Raw genomic sequence first — 14,143 nt, 5'->3', positions numbered from 1 at the left:
ATTTGTCATGAGTAGTAATTCTTGGGCCAACCAACCGAAAACCAGAGCTCACCAGATATTCTCAGATCTTACTTTGCTCATTCAAAGTGTAAGGAATTCCAAGTTTCATAAAAACAAAAGACAGCATTGTAAATTACTATGATTTGGGTGCACGGGTGGTTCAGTGGTAGAATGCTCACCTTTCTTGCAAGAGACCCGGTTTGATTTCTGGACCATGCACTCAAAAAATATATATATATTACTATGATTTTACCTACTTTTACCAAGAAACACTCACATATTGATCCAACAAAGATGTAAACAAATAATAAGTGCCTTAGGCACCATGCACACAGAACAAAGCCCTGCTTCTAGAGAGCCTACACTCTGGTTTACATGTAATTGTGCTTGTTTACTCAGACAAATATAAAAGGAAATATGCATAGTCTGTCAATAATGATAAATACTATGGCAACCACTAAATCAAGGAAGGAGGGTGTCGCGTGTTGGAAGGCAGAGGGGTGTTTCAGTTTTATACTTCAAGTGTTCTAGGAAGGCCTCACTGATAACCTACTGTTTGAGTAGAGACCTGATGAGCTATGAGGCCATCTGGGGAACAGTTACAGGAGAAGGAACCGCAAGTGCAAAGGCCCTGAGGCAGACGTGGTTTAGTAACAAGGATGCTTGTGTCACTGAAGCAACTAAGCAAAGGGGAGAACAGAAGACGACTTCAGATGAGGAAATGAAACCACACTGTGCTGGGTCCCTTAGGTTACAGCAAGAATTGAGGCTTTTCCTGCAAGTGAGAAGGAGAGTTCTGAGCAGAGAAATAACATAATACAGTTTATATTCTGAAATGATCCATCTGGCTGCTAGACAGAGAAGGGAAGCAGAGGACGAGAGTATCCAGGCAAGAGATGGGGTGCTAAAGTCCCCTTGGGGGAATGATGAGAAAGGGGGAAAATTCAACTTCCCCAAGTAGAGAATTCTTGATATTCTCACAAGCAGTGGAGACAACCAAAGCTATAGGCTGAGCCCCCAATCTTGGGGTTTGTTCATATGAAACTTAACCCCACAAAGGATAGGTTAAGCCTACCTAAAATTAGGCCTAAGAGTCACCCCCAAGAGAACCTCTTTTGTTGCTCAGATATGGCCTCTCTCTCCAGCCAACACAGCAAGCAAACTCACCACCCTTCCCCTGTCTACATGGGACATGACTCCCAGGGGTGTGAACCGTCCTGGCAACGTGGTACAGAAATCGTAGAATGAGCTGGGACTCAGCACCAAGGGAGTAAGAAAACCTTCTCGACCAAAAGGGGGGAGAGAGAAATGAGACAAAATAAAGTGTCAGTGGTTGAGGGATTCCAAACAGAGTTGAGAGATTACCCTGCAGGTTATTCTTATGCATTAAACAGATATCACCTTTTTAGTTATTACGTAACAGAGAGACTGGAGGGAACTGTGTGAAAATGTAGAGCTGTGTTCCAGTAGCCATGTTTCTTGAAAATGATTGTATAATGATACAGCTTTTGCAGTGTGACTGTGTGATTGTGAAAACCTTGTGTCTAATGCTTCTTTTATCTACCTTATGGACAGATGAGTAAAACATATGGATTAAAATAAATAGGGGGAAGAAATGTTAAAATAAATTTAGTAGATTGAAATGCTAGTGATCAATGAAAGGGAGGGGGAAGGGGTATGGTATGTATGAATTTTTTTCTGTTTTCTTTTTCTTTCTTTTTCTGAATTGATGCAAATGTTCTAAGAAATGATCATGATGATGAATATACAACTATGTGATAAAAAAGAATGTTCATATTGTATGTTGGTTTTATTAATAAAAATTAAAAAGAGATGGGGTGCTAGAGCCAGGGTGCTACAAAAGGGGGTGGTGGGAGGTAGTCAGAGAAAGGCCAACAGCATTTGCTCCTGGGTGACAAGGGGGAAACTCTAAGGGTGGAGCTGCCCTTTGCTAAGCTGGAAAAGACTGCAGAAGGAAAGCTCAGATAGGGGATGGAAATTAGAACCTCATCTTTGAACTTGTGTCCATATTACAAGTTGTTAAGGAGGGGAAAAATCTTAGGGCTGCTCTCTAAAAGACTTGATTCATTTATAATGAGAACAGCAAAAATGTATAATCATACCTTTTCTTCAAAACCTTATCTTTTTTAGCTACCACCAGAACGTGGTGCCTCAAATGCACCACGAGTACTTATTAAATTGCTGGCCAGGCTGGGTCCTTTCGCCCACCATGGCTTAGAAGCCACCTTGCCAGGTAGTACCTCAATGCAGCAGGATAGCAGGGACAGCACCCTCAGGCCGACCTGGGCTCCCATACCAGCTGTGTGACAACTACACCTGTCCCGCCTGAGCCCCCTTGGCCATCAGCAGAGCAGGGCCAGTACACCCACTTCATGCAGTTTGTTTATTCATTCACACTATGGCACTGACTTTTTTTGTATGCTGCATAGTGGGGGTCACATTTCATTCTTTTTCCATGTGAGTACCCTGTTATTGCAGCACCACTTGTGGAATTTTTGTGTTTGGTTTTTGTTTGTTTGCTTGTTGTTTCTGGGGGGAAGTGCATGGGCCAAGAATCTAACCCAGGTGTCCCATATGCAGGCAAGAATTCTAACACTGAACCACACTTCCACCCCCTTATGGCACTGATTTTAATGCAGAAGATGGATTCGATGGGAGCAAAGCAATGGGTGACAAACAAGTTAAAACTCTTGTAGTATTTCTGATGCAATATGGTGAAGGCTAGACTAAAGCAGCTTCAGTAGAAAACAGATATGGGATTTGTAAGAGGATAGGATTTTGAAACCAAGGCAGGAGAGAGAGGGAAAGGTCTGGAGTAACTCTCTGGCTTCTGACTGATGGTGCATTTAGGGAACTAAGGCACAGAGGAAGAGGGAGGGACTTGGGAGAAGGCTGGTGTGTTTAGGGCTTTGTTTCATTTGTCTCTGCCAATTTCTGACTTGCTAGTTTGTTTTTCTGCTGGAACATTTTAAAGCAAATCTCAGACATTACAATGCTTCTTACACAAATATTTCAGACACCTGTACCCCTTGGGGTTCTCAGTTGCCTATCCTAGACTCAGCCTCCTCCTCCTCTCAAACACATTCTTGATTTTTTGTAAGAAAGGACCTCTCAAAATCACCTCTAACATTCTATTTCTTTCTGTCCCCTCCCCACTCACTTCAGACTAGGTACCACTGCCTGATAACCCTACCTACCCCTGGCTGTCATCAGGTTGCTCTCTACACAGAAATGCCCTCCCAGGTTTCCCTGAAGATACGTGAGCCTAGGAATGGACCTAACTTCTCCCTTCTCTTTTTGCCTTGGCATTCCCTGAAGACCACCTAAACAGTCACATATACTGGTCAAACGTACTGAAGCATTTTTAAAGAGCAAAACACAAAAAGATAAAAGTGGATGAGCCCAATAAAGAACAGATTTAACTTCTTGAGGTCCAAAGGGCTGGAAGCAGTGCTTAGCCCTCCTTCTTTCCTCATTTGACGAACCTCAGCGTCAGGCTGGCCCCGAGTTCTAAGTCCTCTTCCAAATCTGAGTAGAGCTCAAACTACACTTCTCTTCCAGTAATGAGGTGAGCATCTCCAGAGCCTACCCGAAGAGTATCCCTAGCTCCTACCTCGCAAGGGTATCCTGCTCTCCTTCCAGGGCTCATGCGGCCCTAACAGCTAAGGCTCTTTGGTTGCAAGCGACAGAAACCCATTCTAGGTAGCTCAGGCAATGGGAATTCACTGGGAAGCTTTTGGGAACTCATGGGATTGACAAGGCAGAGAAAAGGCCTCAGAAACAGCCCAAACAGCAGACCAAGAACCACACCCACAGCCCCAGAGCAAAACAGTCTGTGCGGGGCTCACCGCTACTGAGATGGAACAGAACATCTCCTCCTCTTAGCAGCGCTGTCCCTCTGCACGAGGTTCGGATTCCAAGGAGGGAACATCTGGTCAGCCTAGCCTGGGTCAGGCACGTACTGGGTGGGAGGAGGTGGGGAACAGGTCACAGACCTGCCGATCTGTTCCCTGTGGGAAAGAGCTGAGGGGGCTATTAAGAAGGGGAAATATGAGCAACAAGCACCCAGCCCACAGCCCCTGCTAATCCAGCTCTCATACCTAACCCCCTTCTCTCTGCTCTACTCGGCCAGTGCCCATGCTCGCCAGCTGGACATCCAGGCTGCTCCTTATCTTTGGTGACAGTGGCTTTCTTGCGAACGGGTCGAAGCCAGTTTCTGTGGCAAGCTTGCTTGAGGTTCTGATCAGTAGTTTTTCAAGATACCATAAATGCAACAACAGCACATGTCCCCCAGGGATTATATCCTCACTAGCTCCACACTGACTATACCAGTGGTTCTCAAATTCATTGCAATAAGAATCTCCTGGGAAGTGTGCTAAGGCCACAGTTTCCCAAGCCCCATCCCCAGAAAGTCTGATTTAGCGGCACTGGGGAGGAACCCAGTATTCTGTGTTTTCTAATGTGCATTGCCAGATAGTTCTATTGCAGAATGCACTTTGAGAAAACTCACCTATGAGTGGTTTCTAAACGTGGATGGCTAGGTAGAGACTTCTTAGGCTCCGAGGTATAAGTTCAGTCAGATGAGAAAAGGGCATGGGAATCTGCCCAGGTGACTTGGATGCAGTACTAGAAAACCACATGCAAAATAACATCACATCTATTCACTTAGGCACCGGAAACCACTTGGTCCCAAGGTCACATTTGCCCTTTTACTCCTCCGTGCCACACATCACATGAGTTTAACCATCTGCCTGCTCCCTGAACAGGGTCCCCCCTTTTGTTCCCACCTTTCCCTCCACTTTCACTGCCTGCTCAAATTGTACCCACCTTTTTTTTTATGCAAGCTCAAATCGTGACTTATGAAATCACTTCCTTGCTATCTTAGCCCACATCATCTTTTCCTTGTTTTGAACTCCAGGAGGTACTATGCACTACATTTCTCAGCACTGACTTATGAAGCCCCTAGTGTCTCTAGTTAACTCTATGTCAATGCTGGTTTTGTCTTCCCACCAGGAAGACATTTCATATTGGTTAAGAAAAGCCATAGACAACATGACAAGCAAACTCAATGCCCTCCCCATCTCTGCGTGGGACATGACTCCCAGGGGTGTGGACCTTTCTGGCAACGTGGGACAGAAATCCTAAAATGAGCTAAGACTCAGCATCAAGGGATTGAGAAAACCTTCTTGACCAAAAGGGGGAAGAGCAAAATGAGACAAGATAAAGTGTCAATGGTTGAGAGATTCCAAACAGAGTCAAGAGGTCATCCTGGAGGTTATTCTTACATATTAAATAGATATCACCTTTTCAGTTAAGGTGTAATGGAGAAGCTGGAGGGAACTGCCTGAAAATGCAGAACTGTGTTCCAGTAGCCATGCTTCTTGATGATGACTGTATAATGATAGAGCTTTCGCAATGTGACTGTGTGATCATGAAACCTTGTGTCTGATGCTCCTTTTATCTCTTATTGACAGATGAGTAAAACATTTGGATTAAAAATAAATAAACAGGGGAAACAAATGTTAAAATAAATTTAGTAGATTGAAAAAAAAAGAAAGGCCATAGAGAATAAATAATAAATAAAGAACTACTGACTCTTATGACTCCTTAAAATGCACAAAATGTCAAAACTGTATATAAGTCCACTCAAAAACATAAGGCTGACAATCCTACTAAAGTGATCTCTGTACAGGACTGAACATCACACTGCTAAGGAGGAACCGCATACAACGGCCACATGGGTGTGCACATGGGCGATGCGTACCTCTAAGCACATACATGTGCGTGAACACTCAACACTCCATCAGTACAGAGAAAACCACCGCACACTGCTAAAATCGATTTTAAATCTGGAAAACAAGGACACACCAAATCACCTAGCTACTAGATAAATGGATGTTTGGGCTCACAGCACACGATGCCCCCTCTGCTGTCCTCTATTTGGAATTTTTCCTACAAATAAATAAACAAGGAAAACTAACTTGAAAGGATCTGTCTCCCTCACAGTCAAACAGCACAAACTGATTCTCAGATTACGTTTCTGAAAACGGGATGTGACACTTGAACAGAATGAAGTACAAATGCCTTTTTCAAATAGCTCCTCAGAAACTGTCCCACATTCATTTCCTTCAAACTACAGGAAAATTAACATATGCTACTATTTGTACAAGTTAATCCAATTTTCTTATTTGTCCCCTAAGCAAACAGAACATACTCTTTATTATGGGAAATTTTATCCTGGAAAAATATCATGCAAAAACTACTCTCTAAAAATTAAGTTTACAATGTCGACTCCAAACCTGAGGCAGAGAGAGTTAAACAGCACATTCCTTCATCAGCTGAGAAAACAGCTATGCACACTTGACATGAAGCAAGAACAGTTTTGATGTGGAAAGTACTATTGCATTTTAGCACAGTAAAGGTCATTATGTTATGAAAAGCTCTAAAGCAAATCCTAGAGATTTGTCTCTATAAAGACTTAGGTATTACTGTCTTACAAAGCAACCCAAGTTAAAAATTTATTAGCCATAAAACCTAAGCCCAGAGAACTCGTCTATAGGGACTGCTCCACTTTTTCAAGCGAGGACTTTTCGGGTCACTGAAATCTTGGTAGCGCAAGTCAACCAGTGAGCCGGCAACGCCCAGTTCCCCGAACACAGTGGGAGCGGGTTGGAAATGCAGACTCCCGGGCCCCCCCCACCAGCCCCGCCACAGGCGGGTCTGCACCTTCACACCATCCCCAGGCTCTCAGTGCACGCCGAGAGTTTGGGACCAAGAGGCCCCAAACCACACGCTGTCTGCCTGGCTACATCAAGGCCAGGATTTTAATGATGCAATGAAATATTCTGTTTTTTAACTATAAGAACAAGTTGTTTGGTTTCTTGTTTGTTTTGTTTTGATCAGGTATCTCAAGTATTAAAATTAAAAGGAAAAATTCTGGTGCAGAGGAGCCACAAGTAAGCCTTTGCTGTCAAGACGTCTGCAGAAAGACTCAGAAATACAAATGGGGGCATGAGGTGCTTGCCCGGTCCATGTCTGCGCAGCGGCTAAGCGCCACTTCAGTACCTGCGAAGCGCAGCGGCGCATCCTTGTCCAGGGCGACGAGCGGGGGGTCGAGCAGCACCCTGTTGTCGTTCTCCGTGACGATGCCATGGTACGTGGGCTCGAGCCACGGCTTATGCTTGTTAACTGTTAAAAGGGGGGAGAGGGAAGAAAGAACATGTGCAAGGTCAGAATTACTGCGAACTCGAACTCCTTTGAAGACAAAATCTGTCCGCTTAGGTTAAAATAAAACTCGTGTTAAGTTAGTCTGGAAGGGAACGCTGGTATTTTTGTTGCAGTTTGGTATCAAGACCCAAATGGGCTGAAACACTAAATATGGAAGTAAATAATGTAGAAATTGTCAAGGCCATGAAGCAAACAGAAGTAAGAAATAAGTTGCCCTGAAAACTGAAAGAAAGAAGACTGATGGTTATAAGCAAACTCAAACTATCACAAAAAGGTTCCAAAGAAAAATAGGATATCATTTCTCTAACAGTAGACATCACCTTATTGTTCAAAATTGACATTAGAAACAAAGATTCAAAATGGACAAAAGTTATGAATATAAAATTATGAATATAAAGAACTGAATATAAAACACGGAATTTCTAGAAAATCCTACTTAAAACATACAATGTTTAAGAATACCCATTTTGTTTTGGAGTCATGAAAATGTTCAAGAATTGACTGTGGTGATGAAAGGACAACGATACGTACACCTTGGATGATGACAGGGCATGCTTCTTGAGGATGACTGAATAATGATACAGCTTTCACAATGTGACTGTGTGGTTGTGAAAACCTTGTGTCTGATGCTCCTTTTATCTACTTGTCAACAGACGAGTAGAACATATGGAATAAAAATAAATAATAGGGGGAACAAATGTTAAAATAAATTTAGTTTGAAATGCTAGTGATCAATGAAAGTGAGGGGTAAGGGGTATGGTATGTATAATCTTTTTTTTCTGTTTTTGTTTTATTTCTTTTTCTGTTTTTGTTTTCTTTCTTTTTTATTTTTCTGAATTGATGCAAATGTTCTAAGAAATGATGAATATGCAACTAAGTGATAATATTGTGAGTTGCTGATTATATATGTAGAATGGAATGATCACATGTTAATGTTTTAGTTTGCCTGCTGTTAAATTTTAATTAAAAAATAAATTGATTTATATATATATATTTATATATGTATCAATAAAGCTGCATTAGAGGAAAAAAACACAACAACACCCGCTTTGAGTCAGAGCTGGGCTGAGCTCCAGCTTCCTCCATCACGAGGTGTGTGGGCCTGAGCAAGTGACTTAACCTCTCAGCCTCAGTTTCCTCCGTTGGAACCAGGGCCACAGCCAACCTCCTGAGGGGTCTGCACAGATCACTGGAGGAGAGAGTATTTCTTCACCATCAGACACTGGGACTACTATTTTTGCTTTTTAAGGTAAGAGCTGCTCTGCGGGCAAACACTTCCTTCACTGACCTGACCCAATGAGCTGGCAGTGGTCATAAGAAGAAGGGATGAAGGGGACAGGAGCACCCCTTTGCGTGGCCTGGGGCTCTGCTCCTGGGACCAGGGGGAGCCCTTCCCAGGCACATGGGCCACGGCCCTGCCTCAGCAACCCACGCTGAGCCGCTTCCTACCCCACCAGCACCTCTGGCTCATCTTACAGCTCAAATCCTTTCATTCCTTTTTCATTCTCACCTGCCGAGTGGTAACAGTCCACATTATAACCTCCGGATACTCCCGAGTTAAACTGCCCTGGAAAGACCAAAAGGAATAGCATGAAATTTTAATTTCTAAGGAGCAGTGACTGCTTGTTGAAGGAATGGCCCAGAATCTTCTCTATAAGTACACGTCGAACCACAAGTATCTAAAGCCGAATGCAGACGCTAGAGCCAGCGTCCATGCAACGTCCCAGGGCGCAATGTGATGTTCTAGGTGTTGTGCAATGCTCTGACACGCTCAGGAGCACGTGGGCCTTCCCTGGCCTCGTGGGTACCATTCTCAGGGCACACGAAGGGGAGCCCAGAGCAGAGCCATCATCTTTCTAATGAACGGCACACTTCCCAGACATTTACGCACCCACGTCCAAAGCAGCAGCAAATCCTTCACGTTGCTTCACAGTAAACCCAGACCCAGCCATCTCTCACCCTCTCTGCTGCTTACCTGGACTATCGCCAAAACCACAGAACCAACTTCCCCGCTGTTACTCTTGCCCTAGCCAGGGTGACTCTTATAAAACAAACTCCACTTACACCAACAATTTACCAAGGGCATCAAACAGCTTTTGGTTATGTGGGTTATATCTGTCTATCAGTATCTACTTGGTTAGAGGTTCACTATAAGAAAATTTTAATACTTATTTATTAATTCATCTTAAAAAAATCCTTTATATTTAACATAAATAAGATTTTTGTAAAAATAATTGCATTTTCCCACAGTTAAGTGAGAAGAGCTGCATTGTTTCACATTTCTGCACATCTCTGAACTGCCTGGCATTACAGCAGACAGCTAGAGTCTGCATTCGATCTGTTGCAATGTCACAAATGACGCAGCCTCTGGGAAGCTCCACTGTACACTTGAGAGAGGAGGAAGGGGCAAATAACGTCGTGCTAGTATTAAAACAGCTCTGCCCTGGGACCTACCCTCTCCAGGCCTCTGTGTGTGTTGCATGCAGGGGGACGATGGTGGGTCAAAACACTGGACACAGGTGCCTGACTGCCCCTGCTCAGCCTGTGACCTTGGCTTCTCTAGCTTGTCTCCCATCTGTGCATTTAAGTTCACCTCATAAGGCTGTGTGATTAGGTCAGTCCCTCTACGTGAGATGCCAACAGAAGTGCCTGGCTCCCTGTTAAAGTGAAAAAGTGGTGTTGTGATTAGTTCTATAACCCCACACACGGCACACATGAAAACGCAGCCTCTGGGAGGTACAACCTTTTTGCTCTCTGCTAATTCCCAATTCTTAGAAAAGCACATAATTATTCAATATCTGTTTGGCAATGAATGAATATATAAGGAAACCTCACACAGTACAAATAAATCCATGCCCTGATCTGTAAATACTCTTACAGAGAAAACAGCTTTTGAGCTGAGAATAGAACAGATACGATCTAGGGTTTTAGATACTGGGAAGGTGCTTTATTTCTGCATGCTTTTGGCAGGTGGATGTCCCAAGAAAGGAGGCTACAAAATCTAGAAGTATAGCATGGGTGAACCAAAATACTGAGAGTTCAGCCTGGGAAAGGTAAGCTGTGGTTAAATTATGGAGGGACATAAAATAAAATCAAACCCAGACCAAAAATTTTAAAGTGCCCCTGCAATACATCTTCTCCTCCCACCCCCACCCCCCACCCCCCACAAGCTGCTCCTGGGACAAGAGTTGCAGGTAAAAAAGAGAATTCGGACAAAGGCACACCTGCCCTTGTCCTAAATACTCCCCATAGCTATGACAGACCAGCCAGGAGTTAACTGGTAGAGGGGGTTGCTTGTACCTGACAGAGTTTGCCACTGATCCCAGAGGGCTCTGCCAATACAGAAGACAATCCCATCCTGCAGTCAGGTTGAACGTTTTACCTAACTGGAACTTGACATCCTCTCCAAACACCTTTGTAAATAAACCGCATGCACTTCCTAAAGGTACACATGTTAATAGTTAACCATGTCATTTGAAAGAAAGTACTCCCAAAACTCCACAATTTGTCACTATTTTCTCATTTTAAAAAGTAAAAACTTCTTGACCAAAAGGTAGAAGAGAGAAATGAGACAAGATAAAGTTTCAGTGGCTGAGAGATTTCAAACAGAGTCAAGAGGTTACCCTGGAGGTTATTCTGATGCGTTATACAGATACTCCTTTTTAGTTTATGGTGTATTGGAGTAGCTGGAGGGAAGTACCTGAAACTATTCTGCTGTGTTCCAGTAGGCTTGATTCTTGAAGACAATTGTACAATGATACAGTTTTTACAATGTGACTATGTGATTGTGAAACCCTTGTGTCTAATGCTCCTTTCATCCAGGGTATGGACAGATGCGTGAAAAAAAAAGGATAAATAAATAATGGGGGGGGATGAAGGGTAAAAAATTGGTGATCAATAAGAGGAAAGGGAAGGGGATATGGGATGTAATAGTTTTTTCTTTTTATTTCTTTTTCTGGAGTGATGAAAATGTTCTAAAAATGAGCGTGGTGATAAATACACAACTATGTGATGACACTGTGAGCCATTAATTGTATAATATGGTTGGGCTGTATGCGTATGAAGATTTCTCTTAAAAATATTTTAATAAAAACTATTCATTAGATTTATATTAATGGCAATATTTGATTTCAATTTGTTTTAATATTTTAAGGTCTCCCTAATGAAATTATAAATAAATAATAAAATTGAAGTGAAGTATTTTCCAACACTGGAGTCCATAAAACTCCTGATATTTTCACTAGTTTATAGCCTTTATTTAACCCAACAAGAATGTAAAAATAGTAGGCATAAAATATTTCATTTTGCTACCCAAATGGAAAGCCTACAGCTGAAAATAACTTGTCAGTTCAAGGGGAAAAGTAATTGTATAGCTATAATCCCAGCTATTTTATTTTTACCCAGTATTCTCATTTTATAATTCAAAATTTCTAAATTGTCCCTTTAAGCCGGCAATAGAACAAAGGGATATGGCCACTTCCAAAGACTGAACTTTTAAATTATTTAATGAATGACACTTTAAATATTTCATCACATTCAAATTGCATTATACAAGTAAGGTGACTGAGGTTTCTGTAATTATTTTAAAAACCATAAATGAAGACAGAGACTAATAAGTCTAAGGAAATGTCATCTACATTGAGATTCTATATCAGATTCATTTCATCACATTCTAGATCATTAAAAAAAAAACAAAAACATATTTAGCCAGGCTCAAATATTTCCTAAACTTTAAATGATGCATCACTAACCTAACATAATAGAATAGGAAGGCTGGCAATCAGATCTTTTGCAAATGTAGGGACACATCAGCGGTACACTTCTACAAATTTAAGACACGACTAATTTTCTCGTGGCAATGGTAGATTTTAGTCTGTTGAAATCAGACACAGATTGAAAAATCAAGATTAAAGAATACGATGTCAACCTCAGGGGCAACTATGCCTCCCTAGCAGACAGCATCTAGGGCTAAAGAGACCTTAGCCCTCTGCCAGACCACCAGGCGAGAGACCCTGGCAGGGCATCGCCAAAAGCCTGCCTGCTTCCCACACGCGGCCGCAGTCTCACCCAGGACTCAAACACCAGCCAGAACCACCCACCATCTACCTTCTGCTGCTGATTAATTTATAAACTGGAAATCACTGTTTCTAAAAAAGAATTGGAAGAGTGCCCCCTCTCATTCCAGTCCACCTAGACTGGTCACATTGGTCCTTTAAATAAGGACAGCTGGATGCTTCAAGAGACTCAAGGCACTTTACTGCTAAATCCAAATGACTTTCTGTTGTTTGGTTTGCAGATTCAACCTTGGTCCAGCAAAAGAACCTGCAATTATGGGACACTGCCGCCAGGTGGCAGCAGGTGCCTTTGATTGCATGCACCAGAGTCTCAGCCGTAGATCAAAAAATCCTCGCTCTTCACAAAGGGGTGGAACGTATTCAGTGCTACCAGGCCCTTTGTTAAAGATGCCTTTCACAACACCTTAAATGAGATGAGTTTAAAATCCCAAGCTGATTCTTTTTTTTCACCCCTCAAAAGAAATTTGGAATAGATAAAATGCACAGTTCCAAAATCAAAACATAAAAGGCTTACATTCGCATGGACTCTCTAAGATGCCCCAGTTATGAATCCTTATATTAGGACCAGACCATCTCCAGTCCTTCAACGAGCTTCTTGCCTGGAGTACTCTCAGCTTCACGGAGCTGGTGACTAGGCTTGTTCCAGCAAGTGGCCTGGACACCCACCAAGCACAAGGCTCTGTGCAAGGCGTGGAATCTTGGGAACCCAAGTCACTGTCTTGGAGAACACAACCACCATCATCCAAATTCCAATGAGATGCAGCTATAGGCCATGTTTCTGAAGGCCACAGAGAACGAGGGGACGGGACAGTTCACCCCTGCTGGGAGCTGTGTCACTCAAGACCGGTGAGAACCTGCTTCAAAGGTCTGTCACTCATGCCTCAGGTCCATCCATCACAGTCAGCAGGGAGATGTCCCTTGGTCACACAGGGTCCAAAGAGGCAGCAGAGCCACCATCTCAGAAGTGGCCAGTCCCCATGCTAGAGGGAAGGAGGAAGAGCTCCTGGGGCAGCTGAATCTTCCACAAGAAGGGACACAAGTCACTCTGGCTCCTAACCCACAAGAGCAGTGGCCCCACCCAAATTCAAGAGGGTGGGGTAGTGCAACTCCCCCAAATGTCTGGAAGACAGACAGCCAGAAACAGCTGAGAACAACCCTAGGACCACCTGCAGTGTAAGGGGCGCACTTACAAGGAGCTCAAAGGATAGGTGAGGGTTCTCCCACATGAGCAAGTACTTTGCACAGAGTAAAGAGACGATACAAGGCACAAAGGGAGAAAAGTGCTTGGCTTGTTCTGGGACTGGCTAGGCAGTGATAAATATTTGGCTCTAAAAGAATGAGGGAAGAGGACACAGAAGGGGCCTCACCTGGATTCTAGGCACACCTGAGTGCCCCTTTCCAAGCCACAGTGATGGGCTCTCAAGATTCTTTAGACAGCAAAAGGCTGCTCAAGGTTTCAAACAGTTAGTGCAGCATGGTGGAAAGGGCAGGGACCTTGGAATCAAACGGGACTCAATATACAAATTCTGCACCTGGCTTGCTCTGAATCTGGTCACCACCTCATGGGGCCCTCCAGAAGGTTATAAACAAGCAAAGGGCCCACTCTAAGCCTGCTTTGTGGTGCTCAATAAATACGTGCTGATAAAGTAATCCTAAGCTTTAGAAACAATTGTGTGGCCCAGAATGCCAGCGGTGAGGAGTGGAGCGAGGCTTAAGGAATTGGCCCCTCTGCAGCCCCCAACTAAAGCAAACCCCAAGTTTCTGACTCTATAGAGGCCTTATTTTCCCTTCAATTCAGAAAAAGGAAGGAGAAAAGTAGT

The 14,143-nt window shown here is 43.3% G+C and overlaps 1 protein-coding gene across 1 annotated transcript in view; it reads right to left on the bottom strand.

Annotated features, from left to right (window-relative positions):
* Window positions 1-14,143, bottom strand: part of CLSTN1 (calsyntenin 1) — a 62,080-nt gene that overhangs the window by 24,919 nt on the left and 23,018 nt on the right. Inside the window, exons 2-3 of the mRNA XM_077130839.1 lie at window positions 8,759-8,815; window positions 7,087-7,209 (exon numbers count right to left, since the gene is read on the bottom strand). Coding sequence (XP_076986954.1) covers window positions 7,087-7,209; window positions 8,759-8,815 — 180 coding nt within the window. The remainder of the gene's footprint in view (window positions 1-7,086; window positions 7,210-8,758; window positions 8,816-14,143) is intronic.

The sequence above is a fragment of the Tamandua tetradactyla genome, chromosome 2 (genome assembly GCF_023851605.1).
Source record: "Tamandua tetradactyla isolate mTamTet1 chromosome 2, mTamTet1.pri, whole genome shotgun sequence".
Lineage (NCBI taxonomy): Eukaryota > Metazoa > Chordata > Mammalia > Pilosa > Myrmecophagidae > Tamandua > Tamandua tetradactyla.
The sequence above is the reverse complement of the archived record's forward strand: the minus strand, read 5'-3'. Positions and strand labels throughout refer to the sequence as shown.